Raw genomic sequence first — 22,627 nt, forward strand, 5'->3', positions numbered from 1 at the left:
CATTTGGATGGTATTTTTTGTTATCCTTTTAAAACATGAATTATAATTATAGCCTTTGACATATAGTTTATTCAAAGGGTCTCTAAATAGCTAAATGAATTACAGCCGCTAATTTTCTCCTTTGTCCATATGCTAATGGATACTTTAGACCTTAAGTTTGTATCACACCTAATGAAAAGTAGCATATATTGGAGATCCTTACAAATATAACTTTACCATAAGTTCCTTCATTTTTCATTCCATTACTGCCTTAGAACATTGCCTTTCAGGGGCGCCTGGGTGGCTCAGTCAGTTGAGTGTCTGCCTCTTGATCTTGGCTCAGGTCATGGTCTCACAGCTCATGAGATTGGGCTCTGTGTTGATAGTGTGGAATCTGCTTGGGATTGTCTCTCTCTGTCCCTCCCTCTCTCTCTTTCTCTCTCAAAAATAGATAAATAAACCAAAAAAAGAACACCACCCTTCATTCAGCAAGCACTCAAATATATGCAGAATGAATAAAGAAAAAAGGACTATTTCCTTTAACAAAAATATGCTAAACGATTATGCCAGCTTACATACTGGCTGAACCTATTCTTTACTGCAAGTCCTCCCATCCCCTTGCTGGTTTGTGAAAACTCACAAAGTTATTTCCAATGACACCTTTGGAGCCCTGTACTCCACTAGAACTTTAAAAAACTCTGTAGGATACTGTGGGCTTTATTTTATCTAGAGTTGGAGAGCTGTACTGCACGACCCAAGGAGCCTTATTAGCTTTAGGTTTTGATAATAACAGGGACCTTTGTAACTCCTGAATAAACCTATTATTTCAAACACTGTTTTACCAAGAAAACCCTGTAAATTTTACTGAACTCTTGTGTACCTTCATTTTTCCCTATAAAAAGGCAGACTCTTTGCAATCAATCTGAATCCCTTTATACATGTAGCTTAAAATGACAAAATCATCTTACTGACCTTACATAAAACATAACGTTAGCAGCATCAATTATCACGTATCTCTTTCCCTTGAAAGAATATTATTGTCAAATTAAAATTACACATGATTGAAGTACTTTACCTATCCTCTATAGCCAAAACCCAAATCTAGATATAGCAGCTCCATAAACAACTCATACGGAAATCCCATTAAAGGATGATGAAGTATGCCACCCAATGGATGTACTGCCGTACTGCACTCATAAAATACACACACACACACACACATATATCAGCATTTGCAATCTCCTTCAGATTACCAGAAACCACTCTAGAGTAACAAAACAAACACTGAAGCAAAAGGAAAAGTTGTCACAGAAGGGAAAGAATAGCCTGCAAGGGCAATGAAACATTGATACGGCAGTGGCAATTTGGGTGCGTGACCATCTCAAGGAAATCAAAGTAGAGAGATAACAATGTACTTTGAAAACACACAACACTTTACTGTCTATCCCTCCCAATATACAATGGGAGTTGGAAAACAATGGATAGGAACAGAGTTGAATTAGACTCAAGGCCCTGAGACTGAATGGATCATATTTTGTGGCACAGTTCAATCTTAGAAATTGCTCCTTCAGTATCACTCAGATTTAACATTAGTTACTGAGTACCTATTATCTTCCAAGGCACTGTTCTAGATGATTTCATACAGATTCTCATTTAATTCCTTTAGCGTTGTGTTAGTTTTACTCCTAATAGCTTACTTCCTCTTGAGACTTTCTGCTCATGTTCGGGGGTGGGGGATGGAAGGGGGGTCACGCGATTCTTCCATTATCTATGGGGCTTAATTATGAAGAATCACAGAATAGGGGACCTGCACACATGCAGAGATGTCTATCTAGATGAGAAGCTGAAGAGACCCACCTAAGAAAACAACCCTTTATATAATCATCACATTACTGATGACTGCAGAAGTTTCTACTTTTAGAGAGCAACTCTGTTATCTGCCTTATGGTTTGGCCCTGCCAGAAGTGAGAAGCATAGTAGAGAGGAGAAGGCAAGTCATAATTAGGAGCCCTGAGTTCCAGTCTCATGGTAGTAGAGGGGCAGTTGTATCTTTCAGCACTTCAAACACTCCTGTTATTTAAGAAAAAGGAAAGGTATGCTTCTTCCTGTTATAAAGATGAACAAAATCGTACTGAGGAGGTGCTAGAAGATGGACATGGGAAGACCCTGACTAAACTCATACCAATACTGACAAAAAATTCTAATCGTTATTATTTATATGTGACCGACATGTTAGGCCTACGGGGCCCTACAGGACTAAATGTAAGGAGAGAAGTAATGCTTATCTAGGTACCACTCCCTTATATCTGGATTGCATATTATTCTTTTCAAAGAGTTTTTACGCCTGTTATTTCACTCACATAGTTCCCAACATAATGTGAAGACATAATACATAAATGAGTATTTGTCAGATGACTAGCTCAAAAGAGACAGACAGAATTGACATAGGTGTAATGTCAAAAAAAATTGGAAGTACATGCAACACACAAGTCTATCAGCTCCAAATGGTATTTCTCCATCTGAGTTCCATGCTAGGCCTTAGGAGAAACATACACATAAACACGATAACCATACCTACTTTACAGGAAAATGGACCTGAGGTTTACTATTGAAGAGAGACTATGTTTTACCCACCTGGAAAATTGAAAAATACTGGAATCCAGAGGCTTAAGCTGAAGAGAAGGTGTCCTGCTTTCTTCTCCAACAGATGGAGGCCGACTAGGACTATCAATTCCCTCATATCCAATTGTCTTATTGTTCAATTCATCCATATCTTGAATAGCAGGAATCCTCAGTGGATTAGTGAACACCTAGCAAAGAGAGAAATGATTCATAAAAATCCTAATTTCAAATGAAATACCAAAGGATGAGTCAATCCTTCTGATGCTTGGAGAAAACACTTGGCCAAATAAAAAGAAACTGGTTTCTTACACAAAACAAACAGCACACGGTAATGTACACTAGAACACTGAACCCAGTTCAGTTATAACCTTATCAGCTGGACAGACCTCCCCAACTCACTTATTAGCTCCTACAGTCATCCCACCCACAACATAAAACCCAGGCCCCCTAATCACCACCTAATTCTCTCCTGTGACCCAGTTTTAAGGCTGGGTTTTCACTCCTCTGAAATCTGTGATGCTGGCAGGGGTGGAGGGAATAAGCATTGCAGCAAGTGTCAGTGCTGGTTTTGGAGAAATGCATGCGAGAGACTAATGTATATCCACAATGCACACACACAGAGACATGCATCTAAGATCTTGTGGAAGAGCCAGCTTATGAAGACAGTACAGATGATGAAGGTGGAGGGATGTAATGGGAAGGCAAACTGAATGAGGACAGGGCTGTCCCAGGAAATCTCCCAATCTCCAGATCAGACTACTAAGCCAAGACATTAGGGTCTGAAACCTGTGTATTCATATACCCGGGTTTCGGTAGGATGTCAGAAGAAGAATAAATTGCCTCTATCCTCACCAGTCTGACCTACCCTGATTGAGTGGGTAGAAGGTGAATCTAACATGCGACTAGCAGATATCTCTGGGAAAGTGGGTCAAGAGGAGAATCATGCAGAAAGGCAAGGTTGGGTGGGGAAGATACATGGGTGCTATGGTGGCTGTCAGGAAAGGAGTGTCCCTGAGAGGACGGCCAACCTTATTGCACCCTTCAGCGTCCGGAGCTGGGCAACCATGTCCGAGAGACAGTGCTCCTGAAAATTCAAAACAGCAGAGTCTTTATAAAGCCAGCCAGCCTGAAAGCGGGGAGAGGGCAGGGGCACAAAGAACCAACCCTTCTTCCCAAGAGGAAGGAGGAAGGAATCACCCCTGAATCCTGGAAGAAAGGAGATTGAGGAAAAAACAGACACTCAACAGGAGCAGCCTGTATGAGAATGGAATGCAACCCTGAATATTCTGTGACATTGAAAGTGATATTCACACTGTCCAGAATCAGTATGGAATCCCAATCTGGGAAATATATGATTTGGCTCTTCTATTTTTGGCGATCTGAACATCAGTAACGGGAGATCAAAGCAAAATCAAAAGATTCAACAGAAAAAAAGACCACCAGGAGAAATGTTTCATGATTTTTATGCAGCTTTCAAGATTGTTGCTTCCTTCCACCTATGTCCTCTGTTGGGGAAAATTTCATGTGAGAAAAAAAAGACGATGGGCTCTCACCTGGTGGTTCTCACTGTCCACTGGCAGCTTCTTCTTCTCAAGAGCTTGATCTCTAGGAGAAGATAAAAGTGCTATTTAGTTCATTCATGAAATTTCTCCGTCTGAAATGGATTACCAATTGCAGATTTAGGTTATATATAATGTTCCTACCAATTTAAAAATAGTGTGGGCCTCACTGAATAACTGAGGGTGCCTTCCTAAACTCTGCTACTTAAGAGAGAGTTCAAATGTCCCATCAAACAAGAGACAGGGAGGGGAAGGTGAGAGACTAAAGACAATCACTAATTAGACACTCAGGTGATGATCAGCAGGAATAAAGAACTGGTAGAATAGAGAAGTGAGAGGGAAATAGTTAAAAATCAAAAAAGAAAAAAAAATCTCTCTTCTCAAAGGTCCCCTGTCCTATTAGAGTCAGGCTCCTCTACCTTATGATCTAGAACCTTAAGTATACTCAACTGTTTCTTGGCTTTGTTCAAGTACAGGTCTTCATCGCTGAGTTCTTGCTCCTCTGGAACAGAGCATCTCCTGCAGTACAGAGAAGAAATCATCTTTTGGAAACAAAATGTGCTTTTCAGTTTTACCCTTTACTTTCCTTACAACTATGACAAGACAGGTCATTGAGGTTAACAACCCTCTAACCTCACAGAGTTCAGATTCCACCCACATCACAAAACCTGTATGCAGGTTAACATGTAGCAATTCTTATTTCAAGGCATCATCTAATTCTTTTGGTGCATATATCACCTTTCTCCCATGACATTCAAAGTATATGACAGCTACAAAGTTCCTATTATGGTGGACAGCAAGAAGCATAATCTTTATTTTTACACAGTGAGTTTCAAGAGAGACCTGTTTGAGGTTCCATACAGAGATTATTGTTAACAGTAGAACCTGGGTCTTTTGCCTCTTGTTTACTAAGAAAGTAATTCCCAAAGTGCAGTTCAGAAGCACAAGAATCCCTAAACTAGGTGATGATGCCTGAAGAAAATCAAAGGCTATGAGAGAGAGAAACAATAAGGGATTAGGAGCTTACACTGCAAAAACCACACAACAGATTAGCAAAGAGGAGAGAAAGGAGGATTCTATAAATTGAAAGACATCTGTTATATGTAAAGCACAAGGAAGAGAATTTTAGGAGTTAACACTAAAAGGAGTACTAGAAAGTGTATTCAAAGATCAAAAGCAGTCCTAGGAACAAATAAGCAAAAATTAGTAATAGTTGGAAACCCTCTATTAAAACTATTTTATTTTAAAGTTTATTTATTTATCTTGAGAGAGAGAGAGAATTCCAAAAAGGTTCCACACTATCAACACATAGCCCGATGTGGGGTTTGATCCCATGAACCATGAAATCATGACCTGAGCTGAAATCAAGAGTCAGACACTTAACCAACTGAATCACTCAGGCGCCCATTACACCCATTTTATAAGGAGGCAGTGTCCTGGAAGGGTATGTCTCCCAGATTGAGTAGAAACTGACAGAAGATACAGGATTAAAAAATGAGACTCCTAAGCACTCAGTCCCATATTCCAATCACACAATCCAAGTTATTCTCCAGGAAGAGGTGCTTAGGCACATCTGGAGACTATGGGGGAATGCTTACTCATTACAGACCTAGACCTCACTTACTGAATTTCCTCCATTTTAAACATTTTTTTTCTAAAAAGCATACCCTGTTTTAGTGCCTTTTTTTTCTACTGCTATTGTGCAGAAAAAATATTAAGAAAATCACAGCTAACTGAAGCAAACAGGATAATTATTTTGAGTCTCTGTGATTACTGAGTCAAATAAATATTTGTTAAATTGAAATAAATGCTCGTGGGTATGCCAGGCACTATCTAGATGTTAGATGCTGCAAGGGACATGCAAACAAATGGCGTTAAATGTACAATATGTACTATAATAGATTCAGGCATAGGAAGCATATGAGTGAAATCATCAACTAAACGTGAAATGTAAAGCCCTTGTTCTTGAATAGTTTACAATCTTTTGAAGAGCCAAAGCATATACATATGAAAAGCATCTAAAAATAATACAAAACAGTATGCAAACAAATGTCAAGAATTAAATACCATGGGAAGCTAGCATAAAATCACTGTAAACTATTGTCAACAGAAGTATCACACAAAATACTTAAGCTTCCCAGATGGATATGATTTGGATAGGCAGATGGAATGCAGAACGTCACTGTAAGCAAGCAGAATAACACTATCAAGTCATGGGAGAGGGAATAAGCATGGCATGTGTTGGAAATACTGAAGCCAGAAGCCTGGCTAAAGCATATGATCTGGGTTAAAAATAAGGTTGGATAGATAGGGTGGGATCAGTTAGCAAGAGGCTTGGATTCCAGGCTGAAGAGTATGGACTTGAGATAAAAAGTGTTTTAGTGGGCAAAGTGAGTGAAAGGGAGTGGGAGTCCAGTTATGGAATGAGTAAGTCACGGGAAAAAGAGGTAGAGCATGGGCAATACAGTCAGTGGTAGTGTAATAGTGCCATACGGTGACAGATGGTAGCCACACTTGTGAGTACAGTATAAAATACAGAGTTACTGAGTCACTATGCTCATGCCATACATGAGCAACCAATGTAACATTATATGTCAACCGTACTCAAAAGAGCTTTTTATAAGTGTTTTAGAACAGAGAGACAAATCAGGCATTTTCTCTGGCATAATAACCTTACCTGTACTTTGGATGGGAATTATAGTAACAGAACCATCTTGCAGGTAATGTAGATGGATCAACCTTGCCAGGAAGCTTCCTCCATTTAAGACACTCATCACACTGTACCCATGTCTGGTCAGGAATCTTCCTGAATGAAGGAAAACAGAAGTATGACTGTGTATATCCTAGCTCTGTGCTCTTATGTTAGAAAGGCACACCCTAAAAGGGAAAGAATAAAATTTTATATATGAATTGTGTTAGAACTGTAATGTTATGGTCTAAGTGTTTAAAACACACATCTTGAACTTCACAAAGAAAATAATAATAGAATTATACCAAACATGGATAAGAAAAATAGTAACAAGTCTTAACATGGTAAGCTACCATTATTTATGGAACTAAATAATATTTTCCAGTATCTCTTGTTCTAAGCAAACAAGAGGATCATTTTAACTCTAAAAATTAACAAGGAAGAATATATATTACAATATTACCAAGAAATAAAACCCATAGAATCATTGTATTTGCTTCTATACAACTGTGTAACAAGTTTAAAATGCATTTGTGGGGGTCACGGAAGCATCATCATCAAAAAGTCTTCCCCATTTCCCCGCAGACTCCCTAGTCCTCTCTTTTTGTCCATTTAAAAGTCTTTGTTTACACTTCAACCAAAATTTTATTAGGTTGGTATCCTCAACATTAATCTTAAAAACTCCTATAAAAGTGATTAAATCTCGTAACTAGAAAGGGTGGCTTCAGTCTAACAACTGAGTGAAATTAAGGCAAAATCCTTCTAGAGGTCTATGCTTAAGATACAAAGCCACTCAAATCCCTGCCAGGAAGCATAACCCAGTCACCTACACCTTAGAGCAAATGTGTTTCTCTATGAAAGGAGGTGGTCCATATAGAACAGAAGTAGTCAGCAACTAAGGTGTGAAAAGCAGACTGGAGGAGAAGGCTGGAGAAAAGAAACAGAAAGAGGGCACGGGGTACCAAGGGTCAGTCTGAGAAACATGTAATTTAGCTTAGAGCATGATGTGCGTATGTCACATTTATACTGCTCTTACCAGTAGCCATTTTCAATAGAGTGATAAGAGTTCTTTTATGTCTTAGTTTGTATCTTTTTCTTTAGTTTTTATTTTGTTTAAATAATGCTTTTTTTCTTTATAAGTAATATAAGCTCATTACAGAAAAACTGGAAAACACAGGAAAATATAAAAAAGAAAATAAAAGGCATGCATATTTCTACCACTCAAACACAGTGTCCTCTTCTTGTTTAAAAGTCTGCTTTAACATGGAAAATTCGTGTTTTTGGATATATGGCTTCCTTATCTCCTAGCTCCAGGCTGCTCTAGCCTTGAAATGTCCAAGCTCTAAGCTCAGGCCTGACCTCTGGTGTCTATTTATTTCCATACAGCTACTGCTTAATTTAGAGCCAGAGACAGCAAAGGGCAGTTTCAGCAGCAGTGGGAGGGAAGAGGAAAGGTCGTGTTGGCTTTGGTTTGGCATGCGGATGCACAGAAGAGTTGCATGCAGAAGCATGCCAATGTGACTGCCTTGGAGAGAAGCATTAGAGACAGCAAATCCTTGCCTTAGGCTATATCAAACTATGGAGGATCCTTCCAACCAGGCAGATAGGAGAGGCATTTAGCTGTGATTGCAATAAATAGGTAGTTGAAGGGGCTGTACCATCCATACTCCCCTACTGCATCCTTCCAGAAGAGCATCATGGCTAAGCACTTGGGCTTGGGGGTCTGACTGCCTATATTTGAACTTCCTACCTACCACTTTCTACTTGTTTCATCTTGAGCAAGTTACTTAAGCTCTCAGTATATCAGTGTCAGTAAAAAGGTAATAATACCATCTGTCTATCCCACAGGGTTGTTGTTAACGATTCAATAAATCTAAATACATGTAAAAAACTTAGACCAGTTGACTGGCATGTAAGTACTCAATAAAGAATAATAATTATTACAATTCTGCCTCCAGAAAGGTTGAATAACATATACACACACTCTCTAGCAATATATGAACATCTGTTTAATGGCATTTATCACTGTTTATTTGAAAGGCAAAAAAATGGCATCTTGTCCTAGCTGGCATTTCTTTGAAAACCACAGAGGTTATACATGAGCAGAGATCTTTAGAGTGATATTCACACAACAGTCAGTCATGTTGCACCGAAACAAAATTTTGTATCATACATTTGCCTGATAACTTCCATTAAAAAAAAAGTGCATGGATGTCAACCCCAAAATCTTTTAACACTCTAATCCTTGTCATGATAGGGGTGTAACTGATTATATATGTGTTGGTATGTATTCTGTCCTCTGTTTTACCCTTTCCTGGTTATTGAGGCATGTCATCCTGATCCACACTTCTGTATGTAATTTGCAATCCTAGACTCAATAAATTCTACTTTTTTCCTGATATGCTGGGTTCTCTACTTCTACCTTCAAATGCCTTGGTACAGGTCCAATAGTGTTCACTAAGAATAAAGAGAAGGGAAGTTTGCTAACATTTCTGAACACCTACTATATGCCAGGCACTATGCTACAAATGTTATGCTCATTTCATATTCTTACAGAGGTGAAGTAACTTACTTACCCAAGCTCACCCAAACTATTAAGCAGATCCAGAGTTTCAACCCAGGAGTGTCTCATTTAAATGGTCATCATCTTCCACTATATCACACTGCCTGTAGGATAAACTGACAGTACTAAACTCTGCATATTTATGACCCAAGCCACACAAGTGTTAAACCAGAATGAAGAGGTCTACAGAATGATGAAATCAGTACCTGTTATTTCCTATTTTTAGTTAATTAAACTTCCTATGTGAAAGCACCATCTTACCCTTGTTCCTTCCATTTGCTCTATGGACATTAACCCCTGACATTTCTATATTCTACATTTACTACTCACGGTATTGGCCTGGCTATGGCTGAGGTCTCAAAATTCTCTTGGGAGGTCTTTTCCTTCCAATAAGCATTGAGCTTCTGGGCAAGGGCATTTATTGTCAACCTGAAAGAAGAAGGAAGAAGAAGCATATCAATGCTGAGGATCTGTTGAACAATTTTATGATCTCTGAGATGCTCCCATTTAATAGAGGCCACCAATGTAGAATATTCAGCCTAAGTTTGAACATCTACACTTTCAGGAACCAGGATGGGAATCTACTGCCTTTGCAAATTACATGTCAAAATGACGAAGTCATACTGTTGACTAGTCGCTTTGGTTGAAAAGGTAAAATGGTCACAAGTCCTAAGAAATACTGTGTTCTTCAAATTTTCAGGTCTTTTAGAATCACGAAGTGGGAGAGATGACATTCTAGACAATGACAGAAGACTAAATTGCAGAGCTAGGACAGAACCAAATACTGGTAAGATTAAGGGGGAGCTGCTCAGACTGTCAGATGACTACAGGTAAACAATTCAGGACCAAACTGAAAGTCAGGGATCAAATGCTGTACCCTATGTATTAGAAATCAATCAAATACTAACATAAAAATGTCTACGCAGTTCTTCATTCAAATGTTGATCAGAGAAGTTACAGCACCAATGGACAACAAAGTCCCCTACAACCTTCCACTACATATCCGTTAGTGGAGGCTGGACCCCAGCTCTGGCTCTTGCTCAGTCTCCTTTATTTCTCCTTCCAAATGAACAACAGTAAACGTAGGGTCAAACAATGTAAGGTGTAGAAGACAAAACCTGAATTTTACTTTTTTTTAAACTTCACTTTTAAAAACTGCCAATTCGAGTGACCAATTCCTATTTAATTCTAGAACCTAGGATTACAATTTTTTAAATAAAAAAATTTAATGTTTATTTATTTTTGAGAGAGAGAGAGAGAGAGAGAGAGAGAGCGAGAGCGAGCACTCACAAGCAGGGGAGGGGCAGAGAGAGGAGACACAGAATCCAAAGCAGGATCCAGGCTCTGAGCTGTCAGCATAGAGCCCGATGCAGAGCTTGAACCCATGAACCAAGAGATCACGACCTGAGCCAAAGTTGGATGCTTAACCGACTGAGCCACCCAGGCACCCCTTGAACCTAGGATCACAAAATAATGTTGAGTTGTACACACCTGGTATACTACAAATTTATGATTTAAAAAAAAAAATCTTTGGACTTCTTGGATCATTGCCCAAGGGTTTTGTAGGCCTCATCTCTCCTTAAAAGGAATTCTTCCTTACCTCCACCTTACTAATATTAAATTAGATTCTGACTACACAGAAAAGAATAAAGTCATTATATGTGAGCCCTTCCACAAACACTCTACTCCAACCTACTAACGTTCATATTTTTATGATTATATCTTTCCTTCAAGTCACGGATGAAGAATGGTTTCTTGTCTTCTCTTTAAATTCTATTTTAAAAATATTTTTAAAATTTTTAAAGTTTATTTATTATTGAGAGACAGAGAGAAAGAGAGCATGAGCAAGGGAAGGGCAGAGAGAGGGGGAGACACAAACTCTGAAGGAAGCTCCAGGCTCTCAGCTGTCAGCACAGAGCCCGACATGGGGCTCAAACTCGCAAACTGCGAGATCATGACCTGAGCCGAAGTCAGATGCTTAACAGACTGAGCCACCCAGGGGCCCCCTATTTTAAAACTATTTTTAAAAGAAGTAGATTAGATGGGATTCTGGAGAAGGCTTGAGTGGTAAATTGACACATTTCAGCTCTTAGAAAGGCAGCAACTACCCATCTCTCATCCACGCACAGCCCCCATGGCAGGCAGCTGTGCACATACTTTAAGAGCAGCTTGTAGGGGCCAGTGTGGGCAAAATAAGCCTGCCTCCAAATACAAGCTATCTGTACTCTGACTGCTGTTTGCTGCTACTGATCACAGGATCATGTCATCCCATGGTAGCCACAAAGAAAACAGCTAGAGAATATACGCAAAAAGAAATTAGGAATAGATCTTTCACTATAAAAAATCAACTGAACACAAAAGAAGACAGTAATAGAGGAAATGAGGGACAAAAAAAATCTTAGAAGCCATACAGAAAACGGAGCAAAATGACAGAAGTCCCTCCTTATCAGTAAGTGCTTTAAATGTAAATGGTTTAAACTCTCCAGTCAAAAAACAGATTGGTGTAATGGGTAAAAACAAACAAAACAAAACAAAACAAAACCACATGATTTAAATATATACTGCCTACAGGAAATGAACTTTAGATTAAAAAAAAGACACAAATAGGGGGCACCTGGGTGGCTCAGTCAGTTAAGTGTCAGACTTCAGCTCAGGTCATGATCTCATGGTTTGTGGGTTTGAGCCCTGCATTGGGCTCTATGTTGACAGTGCGGAGCTTACTTGGGATTCTCTCTCCCTCCTGCACTCTCTTTCTCTCTCTCAAAATAAATAAATAAAAACTTGAAAAAAAGACACAAATAGTTTGAAAGTGAAAGGATAGGAAAGGCTATTGGTAAATAGTAACTAAAAGAGATAAATGGTGTCTATACTAATATCAGACCAAATAAACTATGAATCACAAAAGCTAGAACGTGGAAGCAGCCCAAGTGTCTGTTGATGGACCAATGGATAAGCGAGATGTACTGTGCATGTGTATGTGTGTGTGTGTGTGTGTGTGTGTGTGTGATTATTATTCTGCCTTAAAGAAGGAAGGAAATTTTGACACAGGCTACAACATGGATGAAGCCCAAAGACATTATGCTAAGTGAAAATAAGCCAGTCACAAAAAGACAAATTACTATACGATTTCACTTACATGAGGTACTTCAAGTAGTCAAAATCGTAGAGACAGAAAGTAGAATGGTGGCTGCCAAGGGCTGGGGAAGTGGGAATGGGGAATTATGGTTTAATAGGTATAGAATTTCAGTTCTTCAAGATGAAAAGAGTTCTGGGGATGAATGGTGGCGATGGTTGCATAACAGTATGAATATATTTAATGCCACTTAACTATACACTTAAAAATGGCTAGGATGGTAAATTTTATTTTACCACAATAAAAAGAAAATTGGGAAAAAAGGGAAGTAGATTGTGTGGTTCCCAGGGGTTGGAGAAGGGGAAGTGTGGAGTGGCTGCTAGTGGACAAGTGGTTGCTTTTTGGGGTGGTGGAAAAGTTTTGGAGTTAGGTAAAGGTGATGGTTGAACGATTTGTGAATATACTAAAACCCTCTGTAGTGTACACTTAAAAACAGTGACATTAATGGTATGTTCATTGTATCTTCACTAAAAAGAAAACTAAAGCTCTGTTCTCATGTATTCAGGTAAAATTTACACAGAGTGAAATGCATCTTTTTAAGTGTGTTGTTCTATCAGTTTTAACAAAGGTATACAGTCATGTAACCACCACCTTAACCAAGATACTGTTATTATGGATTCTCAAATTCCAGTTCTTCTCAAAAAACCCTGGCTTGACTTCACTGTTCTATTAATCTCCTTTCATTTCCCCAATCCTGGTGTATGTAACTAGACACTATCTCCTCTTCATTCTCTTGTCTTAACCCCCTATAGGCTACTTTCTACCATCATCACTCCATGAAACTATTCCTTTTCCCAACGTCATTAATTCTATCAATGACCCTGCCAATATCCCAGTGTACTACATTTCAGACTTTGCAGTGATCTTTGATTCTTCCCTCTCCTTTATATGCCTTATCTGTCACCAAAATCTTTTGAACTTTTCTTCACAGTGTCTGTTGTACCCTTCCTTTTTCACAGCTATTCTTATTTCAGATGTTCACCTCACACCTAGGTTACTCCAATAGCCTTTAAAGTTTATTTATTTTGAAAGAGAGCACATGCATGTGTGCACACAGGCATGTGTGAGCAGGAGAGGGGTAGAGAGAGAGGGAGAGAGAATCCCAAGCAGACTCCTTGTTGTCAGCGCAGAGCCTGACACGGGGCTCAATCTCACGAACTGTGAGATCATGACTTGAACCGAAATCAAGAGTCAGACACTCAACCGCCAGGTATCACTCAACTGCCAGGTGTCCCTCCAATAAAGAGCCTTTAATACTTCCTGTACCCTGTTTCCAGATTTGTCAGCTGACCTGATTCATGTAAAGGATCTTATAAACCACAAAGCAGTACACAGTTATAACAAACTATATTCTTTAGAATTGTTTCAAGTCACTCCCCTATTCAAGAATACACAATGAAGTGTCACCATCTGAGGCGTCAACTACTCTATCCAACATCCCTCTAAGACAGAAGTTCTCAAACTTTCTTGGTTCATGGCACCCTGAAGTCCCAAGTTTTTCATGGCACCTTTGGGTCAAAAGTGGTATGTACCAGTTCTAGTTATTAAACAGTTAGGTCCAAACAATTTAGTTGGTATTTATGTTCCAAAATGTAGCATTTATGTGAGAAATCAATGCATATGAATTGAAAATAAATTATTTCGTTCTTAAAATAGTCACAATTACTTACTAATGGGAAGTGTGTGCATGCCTGTTGGGTACTGAACCCCTACCCGAACTTTGGAATGAAAGTGGACACAGTTTCCCTCACTTCTTATTCAACACTGACTTTCATGTATTACTTTTTATCACAGCAACCACCAAAAACCCAGATTCACAAAGATATGGTGCACTCAAAAGGAATGCAACAGATTTTGGTACCTGGAAATGGGGTACTGCTGTGACAAATACCCATAAATGCGGAAGCAGCTTTAGAGTTGAGCAGTGGGCAGAGGCTGAACAAATTTAAGGAGAATGACACAAATTGCCGAGATTGTAATCTAGGTTCTAGATTGAACAGACTGTGGGTAGAAATACGGATACTAAACAGCTCTGTGGTGAGGGCTCAGATGGAAGTGAGGAGCGTGATAGAGAAAACACAAATGTCCTCAGAGACTATCTGAATCACTGTGAACAGATGGCTAGGAGAATTAGGGATGTTAATGGTGCTGCTGGTGAAGGCTCAGAAGGAAATGAAGAACATGCTGATGGAAAATGTGAGGGAAGGTGGTCCTTGTTACACAGTGGCAGCAAGCTTAGCAGAATTGGGTCCTACAGTTCTGTGGAAAAGCAGAACTTGTAAATGATGTAACTAAACATTTAGCTGAGGAGATTTCCAAGTAAAGTGGTGAAAGCGTGGCTGGGTGTCTTCCTGCTGCTGACATAAAATGTGGGAGGAAACACACAGATCAGGAAAGAACTATTTGTCAAAAAGGAACCAGGGCTTAAATGATTTTGGACATCCTCAGCCTATAGAGATTGCAAAAGATGCTAAAATGAAGACATTCACTGTCAGGAAAGCATGCATGCTCTGGAGAAAAAGTCAAGGCTGTAGCTACAAAACCTTTTGCTAACATCTCAGATCAAAAGGTCAGAGCATTCGGTCACACAAAAAGCTCTTTCAAAAGATTAAACATGTGACTCAGATCACCACAGCCATCTCAGCAGAAGCCAAGAATAGAAATAGGATTATCTAGGAAAGACCTGTCAAGAGCTTCTTGTCTGACCGAATGAATATCCATGACATACATGTGGAGACCCACAAGGTTCTTGAGAATGGGGTGCTAGCACAAAAACTGCCAGACTGGACTGAAGGGATGGAGAGAGTATGAAATTGAAAGAAGGCTGGTGGACCTCCAAAACTCTAAGGCCAGGAAACAGGCTGATACAACTCAGATGCAAATACATGCTACCTTTCCTGAGAAAGGTAAGATGACTCTGAGGGTGCAGCCATGAGCCCACAGGGCAGGGCCTTCAGTTTATAGGAGGAAGCCACAAGCCCCAGAAGATTCTTCCCAGGTCTTGAAATTTAATGGAATTCGTTGGACTGGATTTTGAAATTGCTTGAGACCTGTGACTCCATTTTCCTTCAACTTTCTTTTCCGTCTGAAGTGGAATATCTATAACTGGTATCCTATGCTTGTCTTGCCATTATATCTTGAGAGCAAAATACAAAAAAAGGGACACAACTGCAGATGGAGTGGAATTTTATGCCAGCATGCATCAGACCCACACCTGACTCAGATGATGAGATTTGGGGATTCTGAGCTGCTGATGGTTAGATGAGAGTTTAGACTTAAAGTTGTTGTAATAGTTGAGAGTTTGGGGGATGTTGGGATGGGATAAATGTATTTTGCATGTGAGATGTAAGTGGATCTCCGAAGGCCAGGAGGCAGGCTGTGGTAGGCGGAATAATGGTCCTCGGTCCTCTCCAAAGAGGTCATGTCCTGATGACTGATCCCTGAAACCTGTGACTATATCAGGATTCCATGGCAAGGGGGAATTAAGGTTGCAGGTGGAATTAAGGTTACTTACCAGCTGACCTTAAGAGAGGGAGATTATCCTGAATTATCCAATTGTAATCACAAGGGTCCTTTAAAGTAGAAGAGTGAGGGCAGAAGAGGCAGAATCGGAGTTGATGCGGCAATGACAGAAGCAAGGTCACTGGAGGCATGTGATGCGAGAAGGACTCAACCCACCACTGATGCTTCTGAAGATGGAGGAAGAGGGCCACGGGCCAAGGAATGCCAGCAGCCTGTAGAAGTTGCAAATGGCAAGGAAGTGGATCCTCCCTGGAGCCCCCAGAAAGGAGTGTGGCCCTACTAATACCTTAATTTTAGCCTAGTGAGAGATCTGTGCTGGGCTTCTAACCTACAGAACTCGAAGAGAACAATTTAGTGTTGTCTTCAACCACTAAGTTCGCAGTAATTTGTTCCAACAGTAGTAGAAAACTATTTCTATTATTTATAGGCAGAAGTCAAGCATCACTGTATTTCCCTCAAAAATCTAAAATATCTTGTGGCTCCCCCATGAGTTCATTATGTGCAGCTGGGCACATAGTTTGGGAACTGTGGCTCCAGGACAGGGATTGGCAAACTACAGCCTGGGGGCTAAATTCAGGCCACTGCCTGCTTTTGTGTGTGTGTGTGTGTATTAATTACTGGACACAGACACAGACATGCTCGTTCCTCTACTTATTGACTGGCTACTTTCATACTACAGCAGAACTGAGTAGTTGTGACAGAGACCATATGGCCCACAAAACCTAAAACATTTCCTTTCCGGCCCTTCACAGGATAAGTCTGTCAACTCCTGCTCTAGGATATGGCCCTACTCTATCCGTTTGACTCTATTTCCCTTCACTCTAGTTATATCTCTTATCCCCATGGCCTATATTGTCACCATTCTGAGTTCTCACTGCTTTATATCATGCTATAATTACGTCCTGGAATTCCCTTCCCGCTGTTTCTAAATCCCATATTCTGTAAGACAAATCTCAAGCCCTGTCTTATCAGGGCATTTTCCCTATACCATATCACTTGGTTTTGATTGATCACACATTTTATTGCTCTCCAAATTGTTTCACATCTGTGACAATTCATTATTACAAACAGACCGTAAGCTCCTCAAAGACAGCAACCATGTCTTGAATTTCTCTGGAAAATTCCATAAAGCCCAGCCATGGTGCCATGCACCAGTGAGGTGCTCAGTGGGTATGTGTTCATTATATTTCTTCAGCTGAAACTCACTCTAAAAATGTTGTAAGTTTGAGCCCTGATAGGTGCAGCTGAAATCTGATATCCACAACTATTAAGAGTGATATTGCAGATGATTTATTTGTAGACATTCCAGCAGTATGATGGCTGGTATCTCTTTTAGCATTTGCAGTTTTGATTATCTACAATACTCGTAGGATGGGTTTCTGATAGCAAACAGCTTTCTCTAATCCTCTTCTCAAAGTCCCCTATTTTTTTTTAACTAAACACCTTTTCATGTTATATAAAATGGTGTAAAAAAGGAAAATGATGCCAGAACTGGGATAAGAGTAGTGCAAATTTATTATCCTCAAAAGACTCTGTATGTAGGACAGTACATATAGTTTCCTGTTTTTAATAAAATGTGTAGCAGATATGAAGCCACTTAAGGCAGAAATCCTAGATGTTTAACTAAATAAACCTACTGTCTGTGGAATCTCTCTATTTGAATCCCCTGCAATCACCTCAAACACATCATGCTGAAAGATCACAAGCCAAGGTCTAATACCTCTAAAATTTAAAAAGGAGATGGGGAGGCAGTGACAAAGATGATATAAGAAAGACATTAAATAGTTTTTAATATCTAATATTTGAATTTCACAAATCTTAACTACCTGGCTAATCACCAGAAATTCACTGTTCCTTTCACTCAAAAAAACAACCAAATAAACAAAAAACAAAAGCAGAACAACTTGGCTCACAGACAGTGTCAAACTGATGTCACTTCTAAGCTTTCACTCTTAGGAGTCAAGTCTTAGTCAAAGATCTCCATTATAAAAGGAGGATCTCACATTTATAAAAGGCCATTTTCCTTAAATTGGGGGCAGGTAGTTACCATACCCACTGAGCAGCCCTAGTGATCAAGAACCAATTTCCCTGAAATTAAATTGGGGCTGCCATCCAAACAGCTGTCTCTTTTTGAAGCACTAAACCTAAAATTCCCATGGTTGCTGATAAATTAAAGTGTAACACTTAACTAATTCTATTACATTTTTTGTGTACAAACGAAAAAAGATTTGGGGAAATACTTTTCCCCCACTCTAAAATCTGCTACTGAGGCTTCAAGGAAAATGGCACCAAATGTCCTGATGTCTTCTTCCTCCATACTCCCAGGACACCCCTTGCCCTTTCATGACTTTGCATATACTTCCCTCTGCTTAGAACGTCCCTGCCCTATTTGTCCACCTAGCAAACTCCAATTTCTCCTTCAGGTTTAAGCTCAGGTATAATCTGCTTTGTGAAGCCTTGCTTGACTCCTTTAGGCATATTTAAAGGCTCTTCCCATTTTGCATGCATCTCCCACTGAAGCAATTATTTTATAGGTATTTATGTTTCTTATCTGCACATATCTCATCCCATTTGTTCATAGGCATCAAGGATTCTTACCTTTCATTCCTATGTTCTAGTATCTGGCACCTAGGAAATATCTCATACTTGGTGAAGGAAAGAACGATCCATCCCTCCTCAAAAGTTTTACAATAAACTATTAAATCCTGGCTTTATCAACTCCTTTTTTGTCTCCTAAAAATACACTTGCTGCTTCAGCCTCAATGTCAAATTCCTTTTCGATTCATTTTTAGTCTTACCTATGAAATCTAGATGCTTCCATGAAAACACACATGTCCTTCCTGCTGTTTTCCTCTCAATCTGTTCATTGGCTTCAAGAAAATCTTTTGGGGGCACCTGGGTGGCCCAGTTGCTTAGGCATCCAACTCTTGATTTCGGCTCAGGTCACGATCTCACGGTCATGAGATGGAGCCCTGCATGGGGCTCTGCACTGACAGGGTGGATCCTGCTTGGTATTCTCTCTCTGCCCCTCCCCTGCGCACTCTCTCTCACTCTCTCTCTCAAAATAAACAAACAAACAAACAAACAAATATTTTATCTCTAATCTTGGGAAAGTGACTGGAAAGAATTCTCAAGTTAACTTATCTGCCTGGTTTTCAGAGATGATTTTAGAGGTTTTAGAGAATAGAATCATACCTGAATAAACTATCAGAAACACCTCAAGTCGGGAGTCACTCACCGGTACTCCTTGGTGTACTCAAAGTCTTGTTTGTTGTAGGAAGGTTTTAAGAAATTGCACTCAATGACTCCAATCACTCCCACACCTTCTCCATGAGTTGGCTTAGAAGAAAAATATTAATTTCAACATTTACATTATTGTTGACTGTATGAGGCATTTCCTTTTGATTTTAAACAGCAATAGAAAGAGTACATAACATTCAAAGGCAAGGAAAGTACATCATCTAGAGAAATACTCAAAATGCACTTCAATAGACTGCAAAAAATTAAATCGAATTGGAACCTCTGATAAATTCTAAGGCAGAGATTTTCACATGATCCATAGGTTCTCTGGGATTTTCCAGGGATTAATGGCCATCTCTGCTTCACCCACATTACTTCCATTTCCATCTGTTTTATATTATGGGATTGCCATAGGATTTCCTTTGAACAAAGAATGACAATGCTACAAAAAATCAAGGCTATATACTATTGCTCTAGAGAATGGAAATGAAACTTCATCTGAAAAAATGATTTTAAGGAGGCTATGTAAATACCACACTCTAGTCATATAAATAATTTATACATTAGGTAGGCTACCAAACAATTACTAAAGGGAGTCAGACTTGCAATGGTTATTAACTACAAGCTGATACAAGAGATTTTTGGATTTAAAAAGTCAAGGTGTAATTAGACTGGCATATAAATATGAGTTGTACATATAAAGATGATATAATAATAAAAAGCAGCTTAGCTATAAACTAGCTACCCTGGATCTTACAGAACTTTGTCCTACTGCAGAATACAAAGTGGCTTCTCATTCTTTGTGGTTTAATAATCCTATCTGTACAATAGAAACAAATGGGATACTTATGGATATTACTACTTTAAATTGCCATTAAAACATTAAAGACAATGGTAATATTTGTATAGTTCAGTTCATAAAGTATTTTCACATGCTTTATCCCATTTATGTCTCTCAAGCCTTTAAGCTGTGGAGCAGGCAGAGCAGGTAAAATTATTTATTGTTGTTTCTATTTTACAGGGAAGGAAAATGAGCCTCAGAGAAATTAAACAATTTAGTGAAGCTTTTACAGCTATACAGCTTTTAAGTGGAAAAGCCACAACTCAAATCCTGGTCCTCAAACACTAAATTTTATGCACCTTCTACTAGGCCTTGTTGTCTCCCCAAGAAAAAAGACAGAGCTACCTTAAAGCATTAATAAGCTGATACACATGCCAAAGTCACTGGTGTTCTAATTCTCTCTCTTCTCAACAGCTACCTAGAAAATGCATTCGGTAAAGTTCCTGGATTGATTAACATCTGTGAAGAATGAGAAGTAGAAGGGGCTTTTTAACACAAGATGGCTCACCAGCTCACCGGTAACAGAGTTCCGGGATCAGATTTAACAGCCATTGTAAGGTGGGAGTAAAAGCCTATAGTGAGTCTATGCCCTTTGCAAATTTTAAATCCTTGTTCTCCTTGTTTTAGACTTCTATGACAAAGAAACATTAACCACTTACCTTCACCTGGCATCCCACCTTCTCAAAAGACTTTATGAGGCGGTTGTTATGATACATCATTACTCCAAACTGGTTATCACTCTTGCAAGAGAACCCAAAAGTTATTTTCACCTGCTTATTCTGAGAGGAAAATCATTAAGGAGACAAACACCAGGGGATTTGGCAGACAACTTTTTGCACTGTGTTACAGCAAAAAAAAAACCAAACAAACAAACAAAAAAAATCAAATACCATTGGATGTAAATTGGTATAACTTTCCAGAGGACATTTAAAAAAAAATCTGTACCAACAGCTTTAAAAATACTCTTAATCTTTGACCAAGTCATTCTCTTTCCAGAAATTTATCCTAGAGAGACAGGAAAGCCCATAAAGGTTATGAGATTTATCAACTAGTTATGACAGAAAAACATAAATAATTTAAATGTTTGACACTAAGGAAATAACTAAATAAATGTTGGTATAGTCACATGGTCTATTATGCACCTCTGAAAATTATGTCCTTGAAAAATATTTGGTAACATTAGGAAATGTTAGAATATAATAACAAGCATTATCTAAAAATACGTATATATAAATATATGCATACAAAAGAGTGTAAGAAAATACACCAAAATACCATCAGTGGTTTAAAAATTCATAAATAATCACAAAACATGTCTTAACCCTTGCTAGTTGCTCAGTTGGCTGCTAGGTAAGATAAGAGTTGTAGCTAGTACAACACAAATCCACACAATCATAGCTGATGCTTGAACAACACATGTTTGAAACTGCACCGGTCCACTTACGCATGGATTTTTTTCAATAAATATATTGGAAATATTTTTGGAGGTTTGTGATGATTTTTAAAAACTCAGACAAAAATGAGCTGTGTAGCTCAGAAGTACCAAGACACAAAAAAGAAAAAGTTAGGTACTACTGTAAGAATGCAATATATAGTATCATACAAAATATGTAAACTGTGTATGTTATCGGTAAGGCCTCCCATCAACAGAAGGCTACTGGTGATTAGGTTTTGGGGGAGTCAAAAGTTATACTCAGACTTTCAACTGTGAAGGGGGTAAGTGTCCCTAACCCCCACACTGTTTAAGAGTCAACTGTATAAGCAATAAAGTAAGTCCTGCTAATCACACAAAACACAATGAAAGCAAAAGCATGAAGAACAAAATCACTTTTAAAGGTAAAGGGCAACGAATAGTCCTGTTGTAACATATTTCATGGGAAGGAGTGAACAAGCTTGGATAGATGAAATAAAGTGGACTAAATATGACACATAAAAAATGAACAATGATGTGTTTTTAGCAATTCTATTCGATTTAAAAAACGAAGATAAGAGAGTGAGAAAGACAAAGGGGAGACAGAGAAACTGAAATTTTCCTAAAAACAAACACTGAGAAATCTTCATGTCAAAATGAGTTAACTTAAAATTTACTTTTGTTACCAATTCAAAAAATGATCTCTAGGGGTGCCTGGGTGGCTCAGTTGGTTAAGTGTCCGACTTGGTTTTGGCTCAGGTCATGATCTCACAGTTCATGAGTTGGAGCCCCATGCAAGACTGCGTTCTGTCATCTCAGAGCCTGGAGCCTGCTTCCAATTCTGTGTCTCCCTTTTTCTCTCTGCCCCTCTCCCACTCCCACTCTGCCTCTCCCCCTCTCTCTCAAAAATAAATATGAAAAAAATTAAATAAGTATTTCTTATGAAAAAAGAGATTTCCAGAATCTCCAAAATCTCAGGATGCTATATGATTTTAATAATTCCCAGGTGGTCTCTGATAAAACTGGTACATAGATTGGCATTTAAGAAATACCTTCTAAAAATAAAAA

General features: G+C 38.9%; 1 protein-coding gene across 2 annotated transcripts in view; it reads right to left on the reverse strand.

Annotated features, from left to right (window-relative positions):
• MORC4 (MORC family CW-type zinc finger 4) overlaps nt 1-22,627 on the reverse strand; it is a 51,107-nt gene that overhangs the window by 12,113 nt on the left and 16,367 nt on the right. For both annotated transcript variants that reach the window (XM_030305950.1, XM_030305951.1), the window contains exons 8-14: nt 20,808-20,927; nt 19,306-19,406; nt 9,743-9,841; nt 6,838-6,966; nt 4,611-4,679; nt 4,155-4,206; nt 2,614-2,789 (exon numbers count right to left, since the gene is read on the reverse strand). In XM_030305950.1, coding sequence (XP_030161810.1) covers nt 2,614-2,789; nt 4,155-4,206; nt 4,611-4,679; nt 6,838-6,966; nt 9,743-9,841; nt 19,306-19,406; nt 20,808-20,927 — 746 coding nt within the window. The remainder of the gene's footprint in view (nt 1-2,613; nt 2,790-4,154; nt 4,207-4,610; nt 4,680-6,837; nt 6,967-9,742; nt 9,842-19,305; nt 19,407-20,807; nt 20,928-22,627) is intronic.

Source organism: Lynx canadensis, chromosome X (genome assembly GCF_007474595.2).
Source record: "Lynx canadensis isolate LIC74 chromosome X, mLynCan4.pri.v2, whole genome shotgun sequence".
NCBI lineage: Eukaryota > Metazoa > Chordata > Mammalia > Carnivora > Felidae > Lynx > Lynx canadensis.